The sequence below is a fragment of the Monodon monoceros genome, unplaced genomic scaffold (genome assembly GCF_005190385.1).
Source record: "Monodon monoceros isolate NGI ecotype Baffin Bay Population unplaced genomic scaffold, NGI_Narwhal_1 Super_Scaffold_21, whole genome shotgun sequence".
NCBI classification, from domain to species: Eukaryota; Metazoa; Chordata; class Mammalia; order Artiodactyla; family Monodontidae; genus Monodon; species Monodon monoceros.
In genome coordinates, this window is record NW_021703778.1 from 25369225 (window position 1) to 25395291 (window position 26067).

The 26067-nt window shown below is 39.6% G+C and overlaps 1 protein-coding gene across 2 annotated transcripts in view; it reads left to right on the forward strand.

The window, feature by feature from the left end:
* Window positions 1-4322: 4322 nt before the first annotated feature.
* GDI2 (GDP dissociation inhibitor 2) overlaps window positions 4323-26067 on the forward strand; it is a 27045-nt gene continuing 5300 nt past the window's right edge. For both annotated transcript variants that reach the window (XM_029239527.1, XM_029239528.1), the window contains exons 1-4: window positions 4323-4621; window positions 15484-15591; window positions 19534-19633; window positions 24803-24937. In XM_029239527.1, coding sequence (XP_029095360.1) covers window positions 4577-4621; window positions 15484-15591; window positions 19534-19633; window positions 24803-24937 — 388 coding nt within the window. In that variant the 5' untranslated portion in view covers window positions 4323-4576. The remainder of the gene's footprint in view (window positions 4622-15483; window positions 15592-19533; window positions 19634-24802; window positions 24938-26067) is intronic.

Here is a 26067-nt window from a genome sequence, read left to right on the forward strand (position 1 = left end):
TAATTGAGGCAGATCATTCAGGCTCCTCTTAGGAAATGACCAGGTGTTTGAACTTTATGCTAAGAGCAATGGAGACCCATGAAACACTTTAAAGTCATGGTCAACTCAGTCACTTTCTATGAAGATCATTTGGGCTATAATATAGAGACCACTAAATGGAAGGAAGCTTCTGCAATGATCTAGGAGAGAATTTGATGGTGGCCGGTACTAGGGTAGTGGCCGTGAGGATGAAGAGAAGGGACTGGAAGGCTTTTTATGAGGTGGAATGGCCAGAACATAATGGGGCATTGTGGCCAATTAAAGGCGGCTACAGATTCATTGGCACTGTTTCCACTGATAGCTGGGTTCTATAGCTCCTCCTTTTGAACTTGGGTGTGCTCTGTAACTGCTTTGACAAAAGAATATGGCACAAGGGACACTGTGGCAGGTTCTGGGCCTTAAGAGGCCTGCAGCTTCTATTTCTGATTTCTTGCTTCTTGGAATGTCCACTATTGGAACACAACTGCCATACTTTGAGAAGTATAGCCAAATGGAGAAGTCACACATATATAGCTGCTCTGGTTGACAGCCCCAGCTAAGCTCCCAGCCGACAGTGGCAACAACTGTCAGCCATGTGGGTGCCATCTTGGACATCCAGATCACTAGAGCCTTCAGATGACCCCAGCCCCAGCCCCAGGCCCAAGCAATTCCCATGCGTCTGAGCCCATTCAACCCGCAGAACCATAAGAGATAATAGTACACTGTTGTTTTAAGCCACTACGTTTGTTGGTTTGTTTGTTTTAAAGCCACTAAGTTTTAGGGTGGTTTGTTACACAGCAAAAGAAAACAGGAATATATGTGGGAGGAGAGAAAGAAGACAGAATCAGGATGATACCTAGAATTCCGGTTTGGGCCCAGGGTGGAGCCAGTCACTGCTGAGATGGAGACCACAGACAGATGAAGAGTTTGGGGGTCGGGATGGGGGAGTAAATGATCTATCATAAACTAGAAAATATATATTTTTGGAAATTCATTAAAATTTTTTCTAGATCCTATCATGTTTTATCTTCAGCAGTAGCCATTCTGATTTTAAACAGGTTTATGTTTTGCCAATTCCTACCTTTAAGACCCTCTAAAATATGAACTTTAGTATCTTCTGCTATAAGAAAAGCTGTGCTTTTCAAAAGTACCAAGAGGAGCTGGTACCTATTTCATCACATTTAGTCCTTGTAGATCTACGGATCAACTTCCAGGTCTCTTATTCATTCATCAGATATTTACTCATCACCTGCCAGGGACTCAGCAGGACTCAGGGAGTTTACATTCTGATCCACAGGCAGACAAAAAACAAGCAAATGATCAATTTATTTTAAAAAAAGGAATGAAAGAAGTAAGCAGGGGGATGATGGAGAATAAAAGTTGAGGGGAACCCACTTTAGATGAAGTGGTCAGGGAAGATTTTTAAGCTGAAACCTAAGGAAGTGGAGAGAACTAGCTGTGAGAAGAGGTGCAGGAGGGGAAGTGAGGGTCGGTAGCCACAGGACTGCCAAGAGTGCAAGGCCCTCTGTTGGTTAAAAGCTCCACCAGATTCTAGGAACTGAAAGACTAGTGTGTTTGGAGTGTAGTGAGACAGAAGTATGGCAAGATGGAGCGGGAGAGGGAGAAGAGGCAGATTAAACAATACCTTTTAGGCCCTATTCAAGAATTTGCATTTTACTCTAAGTGCAAAACACAGGCAGAAGGAAGCATGAACATGCTCTGATTCAAGTTTTAAGAAGATAATGGTCAGAACACCCAGGAGGGGGAATACTGGTTGAGAAACTTGTGGTTTTGGACAGAGAAAGACAGCCTGGACTAAGAAGGTTCACTCTAATTTTCTTTTCCTTGGACTCTGTCTCTTCCTTTGTGAAGTGCAGGCAGAGAAACAGATCAGCAAACAATTATTCCCCAGTGCCAAGTATAAATAAGACTGTCTCTGGACTCCTCTTGCTTTGTGTAAAGATTTGAAACATTTTCAAGGTTGATGGTGTTTTCTACTCCTTTCCACCAACCTACTTCCCCCAACCTAAGGTTTCACACTCTATCAGGAACTGCCATCTGTGGCCTTTGATACACCGAACCAATTAGTGGCTTTTAAGCCACTGCACCATAAACAGTATTTGTTGTCTGCCAAGTTTGTTGGCAACTGGAATAGGTGGGGTGGAATCTGGATGGACTCAATCTGTTGAAGATTAGTTCTTTTTTTTTTTTTTTTTGGTCCTTCTGCAGGGCCATAGGATTTATCTGCCAACAAAACTAAACTTGAGTGTAAGGGATCAGACTGAGGAGCCTTATTAACCTTAAATTCTGTTCTCTTATCTAATACCTTTAAGTTTTTCAGTAACTCCATGTGGGTATTGATGAACTATCCTTCACTTAAGACATGGCAACGTAATTCAGCTGATATGCTTAAAAGCTTCTTCAACATTCAGAGACTGATGGCAATATGTGAAAAAGGTTCTAATTAAAAAAAAAAATGAGTCAATATTTTCAGTCAGTTTAAAAACATAGGTAACATTATAAAAGCAGCCCCAGAGAGATCCCTTGTCCCTTCCGCCACATAAGGACACAGTGAAAAGACAGGGTGAACCAGGCAACTGGTCCTCACCAGACACAACTTGACCCTGTACTTCCTAGACTCCAGAACTGTAAGAAATAAATTCCTGTTGTTTGTAAACATGTTAGATACACATGACACCTGACTACTTAGAGAGTAACAGCAGGACTTTCTTAAGGCATCATCTGTTTAGCCAAAGAAAAGTCAGTTACACTGTTACACAATCTTTCAGTAGTCTAGTAACTTTGCACCTGATTTTTGTCTACTTGTAAAAATTCATTTGGTCACTAATGTATACAGATCCAATTAAGACCCTGGTGGCCCAGTGGTTGGGACTTCACCTTCTAACTAGGGGGTACAATCCCTGGTGGGGGAGCTAAGATCCCGCATGCCTCCTGGCTAAAAACCCAAAACATAAAACAGAAGCAATACTGTAACAAATTCAACACTCTAAAAATGGTCCACATCAAAAACATCTTAAAATTGTAAATTTAAGCAGCTTTCTTCTCCCTCCCCCCCACCCCCCCAAAAAAGTCCATCTTCCAATATAATATACCTTCTTAACCTCTAGTTAGGAGTGAAGAAACATTGTAAAAAATTGTTACATTCTTTCCTCAATCAGTGATTTAAACATGAAGGAAGGCAGATCTGTCTACCAAGATTTACTTTATGCTATCATGCTATAATAGCACTTATCCAGCTATGTTTGAGAGTAAATCTTGAAGGAAATACCAACTCTTGTCTGCTGAGTATGCAGACCTGTCACAGGCTGAAAACACAGGTTGTCAAGGCCTTTAGGAAAATGACTTTTATAGAAGGCCCGTATAGGGTCTACTCTCTGGTTGAGAACAGGAGCCACTGCTTACACCTCACCCAGAGCTGGAGATGCCAAACAGAATCCTAAAAAAAGGTGTGTGTGTGTTTGGAGGGCCGGGCGGTCAGTGGTAGAGGGAATGGAAGGCAAACAGGGACTCTTTCCTGCTACACTCATGGCGTAAACCGATGCACATACTGGTCAGCTATTTTTACAGCTGGTTTAAGTTATAGCCCTCAGTAGGTTCAGACCTGCTTCCAATCAGATCTGGCCTTCCCCTTTATGCAAAAGGTAACTTTTTAAAAGGAAGATTTTTTTGTTCGTCTTTCGTTTTTTAAAATTCTTCTAAATTTCCTAAGGCTGCACAAGGGGCAATGCATCAAGCAAGGACGACATAGGGCGGGAAGTAAGAGAAAACAGTGATTTCTAAATTCCTTAAAATATGTTGGGTCCTTTTTCCTTCAGGAAAGGGAGGCAGGATAAAAAGAAAAGCAAGAGAAGCTGCAAAAGACCAGCCTAGGCGCGCCGTAGGGGCGCAGGGGGCTGAGCCGCAGCCAGGGTCAGGCCACATGGCGTCAGCTCCGGGTCTGCGGGGCCCGGGGCGGCCGCCCGCTGTCCTGGCCCAAAGTCCAAGGGCGGCGGCAAGGTTCCCGCTGGGCGGCGGGAGTAACGAACTGGACAGCTGCCTCCCGGCCGCAAGCATGCTGCCGCCCCAGCCCTCGGAGGCCAGCGCGCGACCGCCTCCGCCCCCAACCACGGCGGCAGCGCGCCGCGTGGAGAGCCCGATTCCACAAGGGGCACGGCCCGCCCTCTTCTCGCGAGAGGTAGGAAAAGAAGAAGGTTGGGCTGGCGACGGGGATCTAGCCAGTGAACGAGCGGGAAGGGCGTGATCGACGGCCTCCTCTGAGCCCCGCCCCGGCTGCAGAGGCCCCAGTCGCCGCCCGCCTCTCCTCTCCCTCCTTGCACTCCCTTCCCTCCCCGCCCCGCTCTTCTCTTTCCGTCTGAGGTGGCGGACGGCTCCCTCCTCGCCAGCTCCGTTTTCCCTCTGCTCCCGCTTCCCTTTTCCCTTGTGCCCGGGCCCGGCCTGAGCGCTTCCTCCGCCTCCTCAGGGTGGCCGCCTAGCTCCCGACCCCTAGAGTACTGCGCCTTTTCTTTTCTCTGGTCTTCCGTCCGCGCCTGGCCCCGCCATGAATGAGGAGTACGACGTGATAGTGCTGGGCACCGGCCTGACGGTGAGGCCCGGCGGGGAGGGGCGGGGGTCCCGGGGCCGGGGGCCGGAGTCCAGGGTCGGGAGGGGGCCGGCCGCACGCCCTGCTCAGCCCCCTTTTCCCCATCCCCGCGGGCCGCGCCGCGCCTCGCCTCCGAGGGTCTCCTCCGAGGGTCTCCGGGTGGGGCCGGTTTCCGCCGCGGTCTCGGGCCGCGCTCTGGAGCGGAGGCGGGTCGGGCCTGCGGCGGGGCCTGCGGGCCGGGCGGCGCATCGGGACGGGGAGGAGACAACCGGGGGATGGAAAGCCCTGTCCGGCAGGTGCCTGGGCGGGTCGTGATGGCCGAGTAAGAGTAGGTGGGAAACGAGAGTCCGCTCTGCTGCAGCAGAGGCCGGAAAAGCCCGGATTGGTGTATTGATGCGTCTCCCTTACGGGTTGATGGCCTCTCGCGATTGGAAACAGAAAAGCAGCCGGCGGAGTGGGGGAGGGTGGAGGCCAATCACAGTGGCATTTCCTACTTAGACTTCAGCCTCTACTACTAGTCAGTGTCGGTGACGAGTCACTGGATAATCACTGTTTGGTAGGTAATTAAGTTCAATGAACTTACATTTTTGGAGAAAATTAGATTTCTTATCCTTCTCCCCCACTCCAGGTGAGAAGCATTATCCTTTCCTTTTAACCACCCTCCCATCCCACTTGAGCAACTGTAGAATGGAAATGAGTTTTCTCAAAATTTGTCTAGTCCATTCTCACCTGGCCTTTGCCATCTTTTCCTTTTGTGTGGTCTGTCCTTGCCTACATTGTCTCTTCTGGAGGCTTTCCCCTGAGAAAGAGGTTGGTGATGGGGTGCTAGAGGCCAGGTTCTCTATTACTGCATGGTGTGCGTAATACCATGGTAAATTTATTTTCCTGGCTGTCTGCTTAGAGAACTTTAGATAGTATTCTGCAAATAATACAGGCAGATGTTTTACTTCTTTTTGTGCTTTTAAAAGAAAATGAAGACTATTCATCTTGCAAAAGAATTCCATTTGAAGAGAGGACCATTTCCGTTATCAAAAGTTTTTTGGAAATTTGAAATTCTGACATTGGACTGCTTTGTTTTAAAAGATGAATACTGATTTTGATCTTGTGTATCCCATATAAACTGATCTCAAAGTCCAGAGTCATTTAATGTAAACCACTACAAATTTGTTGAAATGCATTGTAATCTCTCAAGATGGAATTAACATTTTTTTCAGCTAACACTCCAAAGTAACTATTTTAGATTTCTCTGGACAAGAGAAAACTGTCAAACTTGCATTTGGCCAGTTTTTTAGGAAAAGATTGTTGGGAACTAGAATGGCACTTTTCTGGCATGTCATTTTTCTATTTATGGTGATTTATGGTGATTGTTCGATAATACTCATTTCTGAATGCTTCATTATGTTTCAACAGTCCAGAAAAAGAAATGGGACTGGCTAGGAAATAGTACCGAATAGATGAGATTGCTTACCTAGAAAGCTATTTAGTCATTTTGAATGTGAGGTATTGGGTTGAATTTCTTTTTTGATGGTGAGTTGGAAGACTGTTAGATGCCTTAATGAATAGCCTACCCATTGCAGGGTGTTTTTTTTTCATTTTCTAAGTGCTTAATTGGGATTCTGAGCTGAGCTTATTAGTTTGTGGTGGATTTTGCCCACTGGGCACTGTTGTTGCCAGCATATTGTAAGAGCTAGTTAGTTCCACTGTTTTTCTATGGTTATTGCTGGTCTTTCAGATTTGCTCTTGATTAGGGCAGTTAAACACGGAAAAATAAGTGCAAATCCTTTTTCATGCAGGTTTCTATATGCCTAATTCAGAAGTATCACTTTGTCTCAAAGAGGGCACAGTCTTATTGCATAACAACCAAGTTAAGATAATGCACCTTATTTAAATTTTCATTTGGATCAATTGTGACCGTTTTGGTGAATGATAGATGCATACTTAACTAGCAATCAGATAAATTTCTGCTGTCATTTATTATCTTATTTATTTTTGGCTGCATTGGGTCTTCGTTGCTGCACGCCGGTTTTCTCTAGTTGTGGCGGGGCGGGGCTACTCTTCCTTGCGGTGTGCGGGCTTCTCATTGCGGTGGCTTCTTGTTGCGGCGCACGGGCTTCAGTAGTTGTGGCACGTGGGCTTCAGTAGGTGTGGCTCGCGGGCTCTAGAGAGCAGGCTCAGTAGTTGTGGCGCACGGGCTTAGTTGCTCCGCAGCATGTGGGGTCTTTCCGGACCAGGGCTCAAACCCGTGTCCCCTGCGTTGGCCAGTGGATTCTTAACCACTGCGCTACCAGGAAAGTCCCGGGATGATTTTTTTTTTTTTTTCCGGTACGCGGGCCTCTCACTGTTGTGGCCTCTCCCGTTGCGGAGCACAGGCTCCGGACGCGCAGGCTCAGCGGCGGCCATGGCTCACGGGCCCAGCCGCTCCGTGGCATGTGGGATCTTCCCGGACCGGGGCACGAACCCGTGTCCCCTGCATTGGCAGGCGGACTCTCAACCACTGCGCCACCAGGGAAGCCCCCCGGGATGATTTTGATAGTGATAAAATCTTATACCCTCATTTTTAGTGATACAGGGACTTTGATTACTTAAATGAAGAGATCACCAAAGTTAAAAAGCCTCAAATTATAATTAACTTTGAGTAATTGGTGTGAACATACCATTTACTTTTCTTAATTTTTGATTTATAAATATTTAGTGCTTGAGATTTAAGAACCTAAAAACAGGTGTGTGCTATCAGTTGTGGGTACCAAATACTGCATGATGCCTGTGTGTCAGTGCATTTTTTAGTGTGATTAACTTGTTACTTTTAATATAAAGTGTAAGAAAGTGTTGGGGTTTCTCTGTGTTGCCTAATGTTGTCACTGTTTTGTATCGATTGTTACATCTAAAATAATAGTGCACAAATATTGATAGTAACTTTGATAAAGAAGGCATAAAACAATTTAGTGTAAACTAGAGCAAAATCTTCATTCTGTCTAGGAGAAATGGAATATTTCATATAATTGAGTTCTTTAAGGAATTGAGGGCTATCCCTTTAAACAACCGTAACTTTTAGAGAAAAACCTTTCAAATGGTATCACAACTTCTTTAACAGACTAAGGAACATAGTTAATGTACTGATAACAAAGATTCCACATCAGGAGGATTAATTACTGTTATGCTATAACATAATGAAGCCATTGAGACCTAGGGAGCTTTGTAGGAACTTTGGCCTCCTTAACTAAGTCCTCTTAGACTGCTCAGCTTTGGGAGTTAGTTCTACCGTCTACTTTTCATTTTTTCCTCTTTGCTTACTTTGGTTAGGCTGGTGACTGTCGACAGCCTCTGACCACTTAATTTGCTGTTTCTGATTGACTTTGGGCTTGGCAATAAATTCATGAGTCTTCTTAGAAATAGTAATAAATAATAAAATAAGGGTAACTAGCTCCACAGCTGCTTGTGCTTCCCAGCAGTATTTTGTTTTGTTTTGTGCTACATGGTAATTTTCGTAAGGAGTTTTGAATCGAAAAGGACACTTAGTGATATCTAACCAGATTATTCTCAGCAGTATTTGTTTAAAACATTGTTTTATATCCCAGCCATACTTTTCCTCCTTTCTCTTTATTAAAATTTTGTGACTTCAAAGAGGAGTTTTTGTACCGGATTTAAAAATCTTGAATTGCCTTTTATATTTACTCCTTGAAAATCCTTGCCATTGCTATTTGAGTTCTATGGACAAACACCTTTCTGTCCACTGCAGTAGTGATCATAGGACCAATGTGTTCAAATGTCTTATTTTTGGAAGGTATAAATACTATGTAGGCAGTTTGTATTTTAAATCAGCCTTAAGCATACTGGTCCAGTAGAATAGAAGTAAAATCAGACATATTTCAGCATTTCGAGGTAGTAGTGAGACATTTGGTTGTGAAGACCGCTAGGTAAACGTTTGGCTCGCATACATGATACCCTGCAGTTACCTTTATGTCCCCTCTCACAGTACCTGATTAAAGACTTACTGGAGTAATGGCCTACTCAATTTCAGTTACCTGTGACTGTTGTGCTCGATTATGGGCAATAAAAAGGCAAACACACCTGTCTGTGAGTAGCTTCTTCTCATGTGGGGGTAACTATAATATGAGTTAATATGAGAAAGTACTAAGTGCCATAAGGGAATTCACACATGTGGGAATTCAGATAGGGGAATCAGAAAAACCTGCATAAAGAAGGAGTTATTGAAGTTGGCTTTTAAAAATAATTGATAAGCAGGGTAGGGGGAAGGGGGTATTAGATGAAGGTAATCAAAAGGAACAAACTTAAGCTATAAGATAAGTACTAGGGATGTAATGTACAACATGATAAAGATAATGAACACTGTTGTATGTTATGAATGAAAGTTAAGAGCGTAAATCACAAGGAAAAATGTATTTTTTCCATTTCTTTAATGTTGTATCTATGTGAGATGATGGATGTTAACTAAACCTATGGTAATCATTTCATGTTGTATGTAAATCAAATCATTATGCTGTACACCTTAAGTCTTTACCGTGCTGTATGTCAATTATATCTCAATAAAACTGAAAAAGTTTAAAAAAATATTGGTAAGTTTTGAACATGAGGAGGAATGATTTTCTAGGCAGAGAGAGCAGTGTAAGTCAGTATTAAGAAAAGGATATATATTTAGGGGATAGGGAGTTTATTTTGTGTGAAACAGAAGGTATGAAGAGGTGTAATGGAAACAGTGTTGGAAAGACGGTATATCACCAAGGATGCTGAAGATAGTAGGTTAAGAAGTTTGAATTTTATCTTCTAGGCCAACGAGAGAGGGTTTTGATCAGGAATGATCTAATTAGAGCCAAATTTCAAGAAAAGTTATCCTTGACAGCTTTTAATGAGATGCATTAGAGGGACAGAGACATTTAAAGAAACACTTATTCTGCTGAAAACTAACTTCCACTTTTATTGTTGCTGTAAGACGTATACCACTGAGATTAAATGATTTAAAAGTTTTCTAGTTAATACATTTTCTAGATAAGTATAAAGACACTTTTCTTTAAGATGACTTATTAGGTACCTTGTTTTCCTGATCACATTTTTGTGTGCATTTACTTTCTGTTTCTTTTTTTTTTTTAATCACTCCAGAACTTTAAAATGCAGGAGAATTTAGAGTGTTAATAGTGTTTAGTTTGATCACTTGGAAGTTACATCAGAATTTTTTTTTTTACATCAGAATATTAACGTACTCTGGTTCTATTCTCTTCCAAGCCTGAGTTGCCCTCTAAGTAGGAAGGGGTGTGGGCATTAACTTTTCCAGGATACTGGGATACTATTTAGTACCAGTGGCCTTCGCAATTGTGTTTAGGTTCATCACAGTTCATATATGGGAACACCATACAGGCTGCTTCACTACGTAAGAGGTACTTCGCCTAGTGTGTTTAGGTGCTGTCCGTTTGAGTTAGTTACTCTGATTATTGCAAACCTAGCTCTGTGTGTAGGTGCTGAAGGGAAGTGAGCCTCGGTATCACTGGTTTGGTCCTTCCTGACCATCACCGCACCCACACATCTGCATAGACTAGAATTTTGCTGCAGCTGAACTTCAAACATTTAGTTTAAGCTGGTTACCTCTTTATGTAGGCCAAAATGAAGAGCCAGTTGGGTGGCAGATGCCATTATCTTAACTTGGATTCTGGGCCTGAGCTCAGTTTGGATGAAAGACCCACCTGAGATTGCCAGGCATCCTGTGTGCATCATTCATGCATGCATACATGCATGCATTCACTTATTCATGCTGAGCACCTAATATGCTCTAAGCCCTAAAAATAAAAAATAAATAAGGCATAATAGCAAACAAAACACCAAAAAAACTTGGATTCTGAAGATGGTTTTACAGTTTTAGTTATTTTGGTTGTGAGTCTGTATATTCTTATCCTGTTCAGGTCAGTTGTGGGTGAGCTTGAAATTAAGTGTGGAGCACTCTCATCTGTTAGTTTTAAAACTAATGTGTTCATTAATATTCATTCATATATGTTTCCTGGTAAAAGTTATCAGTATTCTTGACATAGATGATGGATGGTCCAGGTTGTCTAGTGTGAAAAAAGGAAATTCACTTATTTTCTCTGACTTTGATGTGCTTTGCTTTTTATTCTGTATTCACCAGATAGTAGTAGATTTTAATTTTGAGTTGTTAATTTGGGAAGATACTAAAATTTTGGGATCATTAATATATACCCTATACTCAGATGTGATTGGTTTTATCAGTGAATTAATGACTTCATCCCATGTTGTAAAGTAAAATTTAAAGTATTACATTTGTGCTTCTATGTATTCTCTTGGCATTGTAAAAGCAATCTTTTATAGATGAGTTTAGAAGAATCAGTGAACCTGCAAATTATTAATTAGCTTTTAATATATTTGCTCCAAGTGATGCCTTTAAAGGTAGTTAGTATCAGCTCTTTGGACTGCTGAATCTTTATATTCCTGGGTCCTTTATTAGGCCTCAGCCTTCAGTGCTTGCTTTGGAGCCATGGTCCAGTGAGTGGGTCATGCTTATTTGCAGTGAAGTATGAAAAGTTATATATAGAAGCTGTGCAACACTCAAAAGTTGCTTGCTGTGATTTTGCTTCCAAAAGTTGAACCGTGAAGTCTACTTTTGTCAACTGGAAATGTGACTATTTGGTTTTCCTTTGTTTATGTCATAATCTGTTTTTGAGATTGTAAATATTATTCTACTTTCATATAATATATTGAATCATATGTTAGTGCTTCTTTAGATTTTTTTTTAAGCAAGTGATTTGCTTTTGATAATATTGGAGTTAATTTTTACAGTTAAAATACTTTCAGTTCTGTTTATCAAGACCTCATTAAGAAAGTTAAAAGTCAAGCTGTGGAATGGATGAAGATATTTTCAATATATATATAACCAATAAAGCACTTTTAAATATCTAGAATATATAAGGAATTTTTATATAGTAGTAAAAAAAAAAAAGAAAGCCCACTTTAAAAATGGGCAAATAATATGAATAGGCACTTATCAAAAGAAGATACTACAATTATCAGTAAACTGTGAAAAAGTGCTCAGCCTCATTATTTGTCAGGAAATGTAAATTAAACCACATCCTAACTAGAATGACTAAAATTAAAAGGCCAGAACAAAATGTTGGGCAAGGATTTGAAACAACAGGAACTTTCATATACTGCTGACACAGCTTATGAAATTGGTACAACCATTTTGGAAAGCTGTTTGGCAGTATCTGTACTCTCCTTGATGTCTATCCAACAAGTGCATACATAAAAGACACATTGAGAATGTTTATAGAGCATTATTTGTAACAGCCCCAAACTGGAAACCATCCCAATGTCCACCTGTAATAGAATGGATAAATAAGTTGTGGAATATCTGTGCGGAGTATTCATTCAAAAGACTCCTATGGCTTTGTTACCCGCAGTGTGGTCCATGGATCAACTACTTCTGCAACACCTGAGAACTTACTAGAGATGCAGACAGTTACACCCCTCACCCCAGATACGCTGAATCAAAATCTACATTTCCCCCAGGTGTTTAATAAAGTTTGAGCAGCATTGCTTTACTAGTGGTTCTTGAAACTGGTCCTGGACCAGCAGTATTCTCACCTGGGAACTGGTGAGAAATGCAGATTCTCAGGCTCCACCGCAGACCTGCTGACTCAGAAGCTCTGGGGGTGGGGTCCTGCGTTCAGGTTTAGCAAGCTGTCCCGGTGATGTGGATGCAAAGTAAAGTTTCAGAATCTGCTTAGAATTTACATTTCTAACAAGTTCACAAGGTGATACCAAATCAGGATCTCTCTTTGAGATCCACTGTTGGTAGGGCTAGGCAAACATGTAAAAGTCCACAGCTTTTTCAGGCCACTTGGTCTTTGTCACAGCTACAGTTCCACTGTGGTACAGTGAAAACAGCCAACATGTAAATGAATGGGCATGGGTGTTTACTGGTAAAACTTTATTTACAAATATAGCCTGCAAGCTGGATTTGGCTCCTGTACTTTAGAGACCCCTGCCGTATAGCAGTAAGAGTAAGAAAATTTCTATTGCAAACAAAACATGGATGAATCTTGTAAACATATGTTGACTAAAAGGTGTATACAAGAAGTGTATACTACAAGATTCTATTTATTCAGAGTTCAAAAACAGGTAGAACAAATCTTTGCTCTTAAAAGTCATGAGCGTGGCTGTGGGCTGAGGAGTGGTTATGGCTGGAGGTGGCCTGGAGTGCTCATAATGTTTCTTGATCTAAATAAGAAATGATGCACCCTCTTGGAGTAAAATTTGAACCTGATAGTGACTAATTTAAAATATTTTTAAAATATTAAAATGAATAGTACATTATGGAGGAGAATTTGAGATGTGTATGAATTTTTGAAAATAAAGATTTCAGAGTCAGGCTTCTAGGGGGATGAGCTTGTTCTCTGTTGTCTGGAGTCTTTGATAAATTTGAGAAGCACTAGGATTTATAAAGTTACAGAGAATTTCCTTTGTCATTAAAAAAATAAAGCTCTTATCACCTAAACTCTGGTATAAGGGTTTTGGGTGAATGAATATCCCATCTCTGTGTTTCTTCTCATTAATCCATTAATTGGATTGACTTTCTTGACTGCTCCCCCACCCCATCTTGATTTGGTATGTCTTAGTATATTCACGCTTTGTTTACCTTTTTACTGAGAGTGATGGTTTATAATCCTCTGTTGATTGTCAGTTGATTAATGGTTATCCTGGATGCTTCATTTAGGGCTCTAGTTCTCAAACTCTTGGTCTCAGGATCTATTTACACTCTTAAAAATTGAGGTCCCTGAAGAGCTTTTGCTTGTAAGAGTATCTGTCAGTATTTATCCTATTAGAAATCAATGCTGAGAAATTAAAAAATGTTTTTTATTCACTTAAAGAGAATGGTGATAAACTCATTACATGTTAACATGAATAACAGTTTTTTGAAGTATAACTGTGTTTTCCAAAACAAAAAAATTTATGAGAAGAGTATGGTTGTTCTACATTTTCTGCACATCTCTTTAATATCTAGTTTAAAAGATAGCTGATTCTTATCTGCTTTGGTGTTCAGTCTTTCATAATTTTTGTCATAGCTGAAGTATATGAAGAAAATCAGGCTTTAGACAGATGTGTAGTTGGAAAAAGGAGGAGTATTTTAATAGCCTTTCAGATTGTTGTGCGTATCCTTTTATAATTTACACCTAAACACAAGTGGCAGGGTATTTTTAAAGATTAATTGCAATATGAAATTTGAAACCACATCAGTGAACATTTCTTATTCCGTTACATTAAAATCCGTTAATCTAGCTTGCACTTTGAATTTCTCTTTTAATCTCCTGTATGATTTTGTAACATCATTCATTGGTCACTTGGGAAAGTACCGTTTTACTTAGTAATGCAGGTCTTCTGAATTGCTGACACATTTTGTTATGCCATGTCAAAAGCTCATATTTGTTAATATCACTGATGTTGTCTGAAAAGTCCTTTAAGTATTGGGGATCTGATGTACCCATGGTGGTGGATATAAGTTTTCCAAAATTCAGATTTTCATTCAAAAATTTTTTCAATACATTTTATTTATTTATTTTAATATTTGGCTGTGTTGGGTCTTCATTGCTGCGCATGGGCCTTCTCTAGTTGTGGCGAGCAGGGGCTACTCTTGCTTGCATCGGCTTCTCATTGCAGTGGCTTCTCTTGTTGCAGAGCATGGGCTCTAGGTGTGTGGGCTTCAGTGGTAGTGGCACATGGGCTCAGTAGTTGCGGCTCGTGGGCTGTAGAGCACAGGCTCAGTAGTTGTGGCACATGGGCTTAGTTGCTCCGTGGCATGTGGGATCTTCCTGGACCAGGGATCGAACCCGTGTCCTCTGCATTGGCAGGCGGATTCTTAACCATTGCGCCACCAGGGAAATCCCTCATTCAGAATTTTGACTTTTCATTTTTGGCAACAAATACTGTTGGTTATTTTCCTTGACATTCATTTTTGAGAAAATGTCTGCCAAAATCCTAAGTCTGAGTAATCATAGTTTGTCAGTTATTTTTCTACTTAAAAATGATGATCCATGGGGCTTCCCTGGTGGCACAGTGGTTAAGAATCCGCCTGCCAATGCAGGGGACATGGATTCAAGCCCTGGTCCGGGAAGATCCCACATGCTGCAGAGCAACTAAGCCCATGAGCTACAACTACTGAGCCCCCGTGCCACAACTACTTAAGCCCGCACGCCTAGAGCCTGTGCTCCGCAACAAGAGAAGCCACCACAATGAGAAGCCCACGCGCAGCAACAAAGACCCAATGCAGCCAAAAATAAATAAATAAAAATAAGTATATTAAAAAAAAATGATGATCCATGAAAAAAGTAGCTAGGTCAGCTTACAAATCAGTCGCACAAAAGGCTTTCCTTGAGCTAGAATTGCTTTATGTGAACTTCCTGTTTTGCTACACGGGATATTTAAAAGATGGGTGTTGTTAACAGAGGTGATTTTTAATGCTTCATCAAGGATAGTCTTAAGTGAAACTGGCCTTGTTTTTTTAAACCATGAGTGCCTTGTGGTGAAGAATATAATGACTAGTGCAATTAGAGCCAACGCCTTAATTTGCTTTATCCACCATTGATCTTCTGCTGTCAGTGCAAGTATAACACAGTGGGAAAAAATGATGTCTTAGTGTTATTATGAAAATAGTTTAAACCTTGGGACTCAGAACACACTTTGAACCCTGGTTGCTTTAGGGCTTTGTCTTTAAAAATTACATCAAATATTGCATATACATAAATATTAATTACTAAAAGAATGTTTAATGACAGGCTTGTAAAAATTATCTGTTTGAAACATGCAGTAGCATTTTCCTTCCTTTGAAGATACTTACGCTTTCCCTGTAGGAATGTATCCTGTCAGGTATAATGTCAGTGAACGGAAAGAAAGTTCTTCACATGGATAGAAACCCATATTATGGAGGAGAGAGTGCATCTATAACACCGCTGGAAGATGTAAGTATTAAAATAAATTAATGTCCCTTTTGTACTTTGAGTCTTTTACTTGTGAATCTCTACTTTTTTATAGATGGTTTTAATTTTGTTTTATTAAATAGATTATCTGTAACATCATAATTTTCAGGAGCTCCTAGTTTGGGGCTTGTAGATATTTAAATTGTGACCTTTGTTGCCATCTGGAGCAGTTATCTGTTCCCTCTTGAAGTTAATAGAGTGTAGACTTGACAGGGTGCATGGAGGGTACCTGTTGATGAAGACCTAACATACGCCAGGCACAGTGCCAGTGCTTTCTACATGGTCTTAGTTATCTTCCCAGTCACTCAAAGAGATTTTATCCCCATTTTTTAGATTGCAAAATAGTTTCTGTGGGCTTAAGATCACAGAGACGGGCTGATAACCCAGGTTATATGATTCCAAAGCTTAGTTCCTTTTTCTTTTAATTTATTTTATTGAAGTACAGTTGATTTACAATGTTATGTTAATTTCTGCTGTACAGCAGAGTGATTCAGTTACACACACATATATATATTCTTTTTTAAAATTTATTTTATTTACATTTATTTTTGGCTGCATTGGGTCTTTGTTGGTGCATGCAGGCTTTCTCTAGTTGTGGTGAGCAGGGGCTACTCTTCGTTGTGGAGCATGGGTTTCTCATTGTGGTGGCTTCTCTTGTTGCCGAGCACGGGCTCTAGGTGCACAGGCTTCAGTAGTTGTGGCATGCGGGCTCTGGAGCCCAGGCTCCGTAGTTGTGGCACGCGGGCTTAGTTGCTCTGCGGCATGTGGGATCTTCCCAGACCAGGTCTTGAACCCGTGTCCCCTGCATTGGCAAGTGGATTCTTAACCACTGTGCCACCAGGGAAGCCCTATATATATTCTTTTTCATATTATTTTCCATTATGGTTTTTCACAGGATATTGAATACAGTTCCCTGTGCCATACAGTACCTTATTGTTTGTCTGCTCTAGTTTGTATCTTCTAATCCCAAAGTCGCACTCCATCTATCCTCCAGCTTCCCTCCCCCTTGGCAACCACAAGTCTGTTCTCTGTGTCTGTGAGTCAGTTTCTGTTTTGTAGATAGATTCATTTGTGTCATATTTTAGATACCACATATAAGTGATATCATATGGTATTTCTTCCTCTTTCTGATGTATTTCACTTAGTATGATAATCTCTAGGTCCATCATGTTGCTGCAAATGGCATTATTTCATTCTTTTTTATGGCTGAGTAGTATTGCATTGTATATATGTACCACATCTTCTTTATCCATCCCTCTGTTGATGGATATTTAGGTGTTTCCATGTCAAAGCTTAGTTCCTTTTACTATACTCTGTGCTTCCTGCTTCTTTAGAAAATGAGCACATGAAGCATTTCCAAAGTGTGTTTCACTAAGTATATTTATTTCTCTGTGTGGGGTTTGTTCACCATCCACGTGTATGAATCTGAGCTGTATTGTGCTTTATAGGAGATATATAGATACTGTCAGTTACTTTTAAAATAGTGACTTTGATGAAATAAACTTAATGTTTATATCAAAAAGGTTTTTTCTCTATATTCAGGCATATAGGGAAGTTGAAAGAATAATACCAGTGGAATATTTTTTTGCTTCATGTCTGTTTGTGTTATTGGTTTTGAACCATTGAAAGTAATAGACATGATACTTGACCTAAATATTTCAGCATTCATCTGTGAAGAACAACATTCTCCAACATAATCATAATATCATTATCACACTTAAGAAAAGTAACAATAATATCCAGACTATATTCAAATCCCCCATTGAACCCAAGAATGTTGTATATTGCTGTGTAGGAGTGGTTTGTTTTCTTTTTATTTTAAACTAGTTTAAGCATTGCCTTTTGTGTTGTTTCCCTTTATTCTCTTAATCTACAAAAGTCTCGCCACCTCTTTTCTTTTGGCAAGTCTAGGCCAGTTTATAAGAAGGTATTGTTGGGCACTTCATACTGCATCCCATAAGGAGGCACAGTGCCTGCATCAGCATCACTGTTCGTGATGCTCAATTTGATCTGATTGAGGTGATGACCACTGACCTCTCCATTGTAAATCATCTGTGGAGCGATGTGCTGGCGTCATTCCTTCTTCACCTAGTATATTTATTAGCTAGTGTTAAGTAAGATGAGCAAGCTGTCCTGTTTCTTTTTCTTTTTTTTTTTTTTTGCGGTACGTGGGCCTCTCACTGTTGTGGCCTCTCCCGTTGCGGAGCACAGGCTCCAGGTGAGCAGGCTCAGCGGCCATGGCTCATGGGCCCAGCTGCTCCGCGGCATGTGGGATCTTCGCGGACCGAGGCACGAACCCATGTCCCCTGCATCGGCAGGCGGACTCTCAACCCCTGCGCCACCAGAGAAGCCCCCTTTTTTTTTTTTGATTTAATTTTTATTTTATATTGGAGTATAGTTGATTTATAATGTTGTTAGTTTCAGGTGTATAGCTAAGTGATTTAGTTATATATATACATATATCCATTCTTTTTCAGATTCTTTTCCCATATAGCTTTTTATAGAATACTGAGTAGAGTTCCCTGTGCTATATAGTAGGTCCTTGTTGATTATCTATTTTATATATAGTGGTGTGTGTATGTTAATCACAAACTCCTAGATTATCCATCCCCTGTGTGTTTCTCCTTTGTTAACCGTAAGTTTGTTTTTGAAATCTGTGAGTCTGTTTCTGTGTTTTGAATAAGTTCATTTGTATCATTTTTTCTTTAGATTCCACGTGTAAGTGATATCATATGGTATTTGTCTTCCTCTACTGACTTACTTCACTTAGTATGATAACCTCTAGGTCCACCCATGTTGCTGCAAATGGCATTACTCCATTCTATTTTACGGCTGAATAATATTCCATTGTATATATGTACCATATCTTCTTTATCCATTCCTCTGCTGTTGGACATTTAGGTTGCTTCCATGTCTTGGCTATTGTAAATAGTGCTGCAGTGAACATTGGGGTGCATGTGTCTTTTTGAATTATGGTTTTCTTCACATATATGCCCAGGAGTGGGATTGCTGGATTATATGGTAGCTCTCTTTTTAGGTTTTTAAGGAAGCTCCATGCTGTTCTCCATAGTGGCTACACCAATTTACATTCCTACCAACAGTGTAGGAGGGTTCCCTTTTCTCCACACCCTCTCCAGCATTTATTGTTTGTAGACTTTTTGATGATGGCCATTCTTACTGGTGTGAGGTGATTTGCATTTCTCTAATAATTAGTGATGTTGAACATTTTTTCATGTGTTTTTGGCCATATATATGTCTGTGTAGAAATGTCTGTTTAGATCTTTTGCCCATTTTTTGACTGGGTTGTGTACTCTTTTTTAATATACTCAAGAACTTGGGGGTTTTTATTGAGTGAATATATACCACCTTTGCTTGTTCTGTTCCATCTTAGCAATAGAATTCATGAGTTTGAATGAATATTAAATTTTAAGCTGCAAGCTGCTTTTAGAGCCTCAGACTCTCATGTAAATTATAAATTAACTGGAACTAATTTTAATTGTCTTTTCTGATTTGAATAATCCAAAATTTATTTTTAACTCCCTGTGTAACCACAGAAGCAAAATTAAGCCTTTGTTAGCTTTTTATTTAATAGAGAATGAATTTAAGTGATTTCTACAAATAGTAAGGGATGTTTCTGCAAAACTAGTACATCATAACAAATAGTTTGTTTTGTATTCCTGCTAGTTAAAAGCAAATACACACCACCTCTGCAATATTTATTTTGGCATTCATGAGTTGAGTAATATATTTAATTTACACATGTATTGGAATAGTGTTAAATGTTCTGATTAAAAATGAAATGCACTTGTACTTTACCTCATGTTGGTGGTATTTAGTTATACCAAAATCACTTCATCAAAAAATAGTTGTGCAATGAAAGTTAAATTTTGTTAACATTATGGGTGTTTTTTGTTTTGGTTTTAGTTATACAAAAGATTTAAAATACCTGGAGCACCACCAGCATCAATGGGGAGAGGAAGAGACTGGAATGTTGACTTAATTCCCAAGTTCCTTATGGCAAATGGTAAAGAATTCCAACTTAAATTTATGATAGTACATTGAATCCAATTTGAAAGTAGAAAGTAACTGTTGACAGAGAGTGTTACTCCGGTTATGTGGAAGTGGATTCTGTTGAATGGCAACGGTATGGTGAGTAATAGGGCCCATTAGAGGCATCTAGAGTTGGTAAGTTAAGAATGGAGGGAAGAGGGGGTGACTTCTTAGTAATTGGTTTCGGAGAAACAAAATTATGCTGTGGCATAATATCAGAATCGTAAGCATTTGTAACAGACTTTCCTCATGATACTTTGGTGACAATCTTAGGTAACTGGGCCTTCAGAAACAGCCATATTAATGTTTTTTTCTAGTTTGTAAGCTTTCACAATTATTTTTTCATATTAGTTTTTTCTCATTTTTTTCTTTTTTCCTTCCGTTTTATTGAGATATAATTGACATACAGCACTGTATAAGTTTAAGGTATACAGCATAATGATTTGACTTACATATATTGTGAAGATTACCGTAGTAAATTTAGTGAAAATCCATCATCTCATATAGATACAAAAAAGAAAAAGAAAAAAATTTTTTTTTCTTGTGATGAGATTTCTTAGGATCCACTCTCTTAACAACCTAGGTCCCCTTTAAATGCTGGAAGATAAGGACTCACTGGCAGCTGCCTCCCTTAGATAAGGCCTCCTGAGCTCTCAGGTTCCCCTCAGCTTCCACCACTTCCTACCTTCCCTTAAGCCCAGTCCACCTTGCTCGTTTCTATTACCTGCCTGGCCTCAGTAGGAAATGAGTTTGCAAACTGGTCTGTAACATGCTAGGCTAGATAGAGAGAAAAGGACAGGCAGGTGGGCGGGTGGGGGATGGGGGGCGGTAAGCAAGTAAATGTGAGTGAGTGAACAGTGAGAGACATAAATGCTCATATTCCAGGTAGGTCCCTTAACTCAGTTAAGGAACTGATCCACACACTGTGTACACTTTCCTCACTACACATGGAACTGGGTGGAACAGACATTTCCCAGGACAGTGTCTTCTGTTCATCAACTCTCATGGAACAGCTGGGGCACCTGACAAAGAATAAAAGGGAACTGAAAACAAATGATTGCATAATGTGTTAATGGCATTGCAGTAGTATAAAAAGTGTGACTTTTTCCAAATAATTATCATAATCAAGTTATATTAAAAGAAAAATTCCTACAAAGGCAATAATTTTGGTGTGTGCAGAATTCCAATCTCAAATCTTAACTTTTGGTAAATAAATACTAATAACGTCTTTGTGGCTGCTCTCAAATGTATGCCAGTCAGAAGATCTTCTTGAGGTTCACTCATCAATAGAAACATGGACACATCTCACTGTAATGCAGCAGAAATGGCAGCTATGAAGTCATAAATACGGCCTTAGGTGGCCCCAAGGAACACTGCAGTGGTAGAGTGGATCCACCCTCCTGGTCGGCGACCATGGCTTTCAGCAGGGTTCATATCACAGAACAGAGGGCTCATGCACTGGGGGTACTTGGAGATCATCTGATGATTCACTTTGCCTCACAGAACACGAAGAGTAAGAAGAAACTGGATTCAGTATGCTCTAGTGGGCTTTTTCTTTTCTTTTTTTTTGTGGGGGGAGGTCTTTTGTGTGCTTTAAAAATAATGTGAAGTCCCTAGGTAACACCAAAGAGCTCAGTGAAGTCTGAATGATCTGACACTCTTCAATATACATGAAACTTAAAGACAGCTGAGTGGATTTATTTCCGTACATCCTTTTGAGAATCACTAATATTACTGGTTCACACTTGTGGGTCATTTCTGTTAGGAAATTTTTTAAAGGTATATGAAGGCAGGGAGTAGAAAAGGAAATAAGGCCAAGGCAGAGAGAAGGAGGTGGAAGAGGCGACAAAACGGAGGAAAGTAATGCCTTAAGACTTTGCAAAGTTCAGTCCATGGACTAAGGGGGCACTTGGAGCTGGTTGGAAATGCAGAATCTCGGGCGTTACCTACAACTACCCAAGCAAAATTTGTATTTTAATAAGAGCCCCAGGCAATTCCTAAGCAGAATGATGTTAGAGAAGCACTGCCTTAACAGTCCATTGCAGGCTCTTTAATGTCAGAAAAAGGTGACATACGGTGAGAGAACTTCACAAAATGTCTTTACCTGGGCGACCCCAGACCACCTACAAAACCTGTCTGAGCTTCATTTCCTTATCTGTAAAATGGAGATGATAATAATAGTAATGTGATAGGGTGGTTCTGAGGATTGAGGGAGTTGTTAAATAACCCTTTCAAAGGTCTTGGCATAGAATAAGTAATGGATGTTCATTAGATTTTTGTTTTTAAAACGCATCACGGTATTTTCTTAGTTCCTGGTTTAATGGGTATATTATTTTAGAACATTATAATTTTAGCTGTTGAATTTTTTGAAACTCTTTTTCGCTAGGCAAACTAACAAACTAATCCTTAACACAAACTAGAAATTTAAAATATACTCTTTTTCTCATATTTTTAGTTAGAGGAGTATCTTTAAATTGCATCTTGTGATTTTTAGCATCTTTTTCTGAGATGACGTTGAAAAACTAAATTGTAAGTATAAGTCTATTTTATGTCCCATGAAACAAAGTATGTACCACCCTTTCCCCCTTTTTTGAATTTATGTTCTGTAATTTGGGAATATGTTCAGTGGAAAGATCCTATTGGAATTTTCTCTGAAATTTGAAGTTAAATAACTGAATTATCTTGAGGTTAATTGTAAACACAAAGTTTTTATTATATAAATAATAAAATTATTTAATTAAAATTAGAAAACACAGATAAGCAGAAAGGAAATAAAATTTTCATAACCAGAATCTTATTGTTTAGAATCATCGTTAATATTCTGGTGTATCACCTGCCAGTTTCCCCCCCACCTCTTCCCAGTTAACATGTTTTTCAGTCAGTATACTGTGAACATTTAAAAGAGAGAGGGAGGGATGGAACCAGGGGCTGGAGGGGATAATAAATCTCATTGTATACTCCTGGAAGTGTAGTATGGGGATAAAGGCAGTAATTTTCTTTCTTTCTTTAAAAATATTTATTTATTTATTTGGTTGTGTCGGGTGTTAGTTGTGGCAGGTGGGCTCCTTAGTTTCATTCATGAGCTCCTTAGTTGTGGCATGTGAACTCTTAGTTGCAGCATGCGTGTGGGATCTAGTTCCCTCACCAGGGATCAAACCCGGGCACCCTGCCTTGGGAGCACGGAGTCTTATCCACTGTGCCTCCAGGGAAGTCCCTAAAGGCAGTAATTTTTTAAGGCTTTTTCCTTTATATTGCCAAATTTTACTTCACCAGTAGACTGAGGCTGCCCCTTGCCCAGTACCTTTATCACTCCCAGATATTATTCATTTTAGTTTTTGTGATTTTGTCATACTAGAAGACAAAATAGTGGATTTTTAAAATATGTCTACTTACTAGAGGGTGAAATGATTTCTAGAGTTACTGGCTTTCATGGGTTTTTTTTGTTTTTTGTTTTTTTTTTGCTGTACGCGGGCCTCTCACTGTTGTGGCCTCTCCCGTTGCGGAGCACAGGCTCCGGACGGGCAGGCTCAGCAGCCATGGCTCACAAGCCTAGCCGCTCCGCGGCAATGTGGGATCTTCCCAGACTGGGGCACGAACCCGTGTCACTTGCATCGGCAGGCGGACTCAACCACTGCGCCACCAGGGAAGCCTGGCTTTCATGTTCTTTAATGAACTGGCCAGCCTTTCGCTTTGCACATTTTTCTATTGATGTTTTGTGTTTTTCCTTATTTATTTAAAAGAGCTTATTATAACAGCTGTTAAATGCCCTTTTGAAGTATGTTGAAAATATCTTTTCCAGTTTGTGATTGGCATTATATATAACTCTTGTTTTTTTTTTTTCTGTACAAAAGCTTTTATTTTTCACACAGTCATTCGTTGAGCTTTCTTTTATTGGTTTTGATTTGGAAGTATGTTTAAAATTTTTCTCTCTACCTCAAGTTTATAAAAATACTAATATCTGCTTTTAATGGTATTATGGTTTCATTTTTTCACTGTATAAATAAGTTCATCTATTTTGTTTTGTGTTTTTATGTCAGCATCTATCTTATTCCTTCATAGAACTATGAAAATATGTAACAATTTTATTTTATTTTTTTAAAAATTTTATTGGAGTAGATTTACAATGTTGTGTTAGTTTCAGGTGTGCAGCAAAGTGAATTAGTTATAAACACACATATATCACTTTTTTAGATGCTTTTCCCATACAGGCCATTACAGAGTATTGAGTAGAGTTCCCTGTGCTATAGAGTAGGTCCTTACTAGTTATCTATTTTATATATAGTAGTGTGTTTCTGTCAATCCCAATCTCCCAAGGTTCATCTGTCTTAACATGAATAAATTTATTTTATTACCTTGTTGTTTGAGAAGTAGAGATAGAAATTTATTTCTTCAAAATGGCTAATCAGTTGTTCCTCTGCATCATTTATCTTTTCCACTTTGATTAGAAAACTTTCATCATATATTAAATTCTTTTACATGGGTCTCTGTTTTTCACTGATTTATGGACTAGTTAATGTACAGTATACTGAAACATTTGGCTGCATAAAGGTCTCCTCATTACTCTATTTCTTGTTCTCAAAAAGAATTTTTTTTGAATGTCCTTGTATATCCTTTCAAATGAGCTTTAAAATAATTTTGTTTGGTTTCTCAAAGAAGTTTACAATTTTTAGTATATCAGAATTTCTTTGGTTTATCCTAGCTTTTTCTTGACCCAAAACTAGTATTCATTTTAATAAATATAAATTGACTTAGAAACTGAAAAGCACAAATTCCTGGAAAATTTTGCCTGTGAGTTGTCTCTCTTTAAAATACAGTAGGAACTTTAAAGAAACCCAAACCTATCTGCAGTTGTACTATAATTCTAAACCTCATACTTCTAATAATTATTGTATAACTTTTACAAAAGCATGTTGAAGTTATTAACCTTGAAGTTGTAACATTTAAAAAAAGTCTAAATATGCTAAGCAATCTGCATTCTGATTGTCCTATTTAAAATATGGCTTTGGAGACTTTTCTAGGAGTTACTGGATGGTGTTAAGAAAAAATTGGAAAGCCATTAGTGTTAGTAAATGTACTTTTATTTCTGCTGATTTTTAAAAGTAGTAAGATTTAAGTAACAGTTTGAATTATGTGACTCTTACAGGTCAGCTGGTTAAGATGCTGCTTTTTACAGAGGTCACTCGCTATCTGGATTTCAAAGTGACTGAAGGGAGCTTTGTTTATAAGGGAGGAAAAATCTACAAGGTTCCTTCCACTGAAGCAGAAGCCCTGGCATCTAGTAAGTAATTCTATTTTATTTTCTCAGAATATTAAGATTTTATAACATAAAGGGATCTTAGAGATAAAATTTAAGGTCCCCTGCATTAGTCATCCATCCATTCATCCAGTCAACAAAGATTTATTGGGTGTCTGTTATGTGCCAGACACTGTTGTAGGCAGTTGAGAGTACTTCAGTAAACAAGATGTTCAGAAATTCCTGCCCTTCTGAAGCCTGGAGAGGTTTTATCTCATGGAGCCTGTTGCTGGTGAAGCTGAGCCTTCCTAGGTCTAGTATACTCTTTTCAGATTAATAATTCGTGAGAGTCACTGTCTCTTGGACTGTTTCCTGTGCTAGGCTCTGTGAGAGACACTTCACATTTGCTTTCTTACTTGACTTGTGAAGCCGTTTGTGAGGTAAGGTTTCCATTTTATAGATGAGGAAACTCAGGCCCAAAATCACATAGGTAATGAGTGGCAGGATGGCATTGAAACCCTGGTGGGATTGCTGCACAGTCCGTGTACTTCATCACCCATCTATGCTGACCTCTTTGCTACTCTATCCAACATGCTGTTCTGGTGGAATTCATCCTCTAAGTGGTGCTGGTGTCATTATCCACCATCTCTGTTTCTAGGTATTCCCAGTGAATATGGAGTGATTTTGTTTTCTGCCCCAAATTATTTCCTCTACTGGCTCATCAAAGATTTCTGCTTAACATTTTTTATTCTGAGTCTTTTAAATAGCAAACACCCCGAGAAAAGACCTTCCATCCTTTAAGGTGTTTTTGTTGCCATGCAGAGCAGTTTAAGGAAGGATAAATTTGTATAACTAAAGGGTAGATAAGTTTTGTAGGTGCTGTAGGAGTTCAGAGGAGGGAAAGGTTTGCATTGGGAGAATAGGAAGAGTGTCAGTAAATTCTCCAGTAATTATTTTGGCATTAAGATTGGAAAAGATTTCTCACCTAGGGGTCGTCCCTGGTGGCACAGTGGTTAAGAATCTGCCTGCCAATGCAGGGGACACGGGTTCGAGCCCTGGTCCGGGAAGATCCCACATGCCGCGGAGCAACTAAGCCCATGTACCACAGCTATTGAGCCTGCGCTCTAGAGCCCATGAGCCACAACTACTGAAGCCCATGAGCCACAACTACTGAA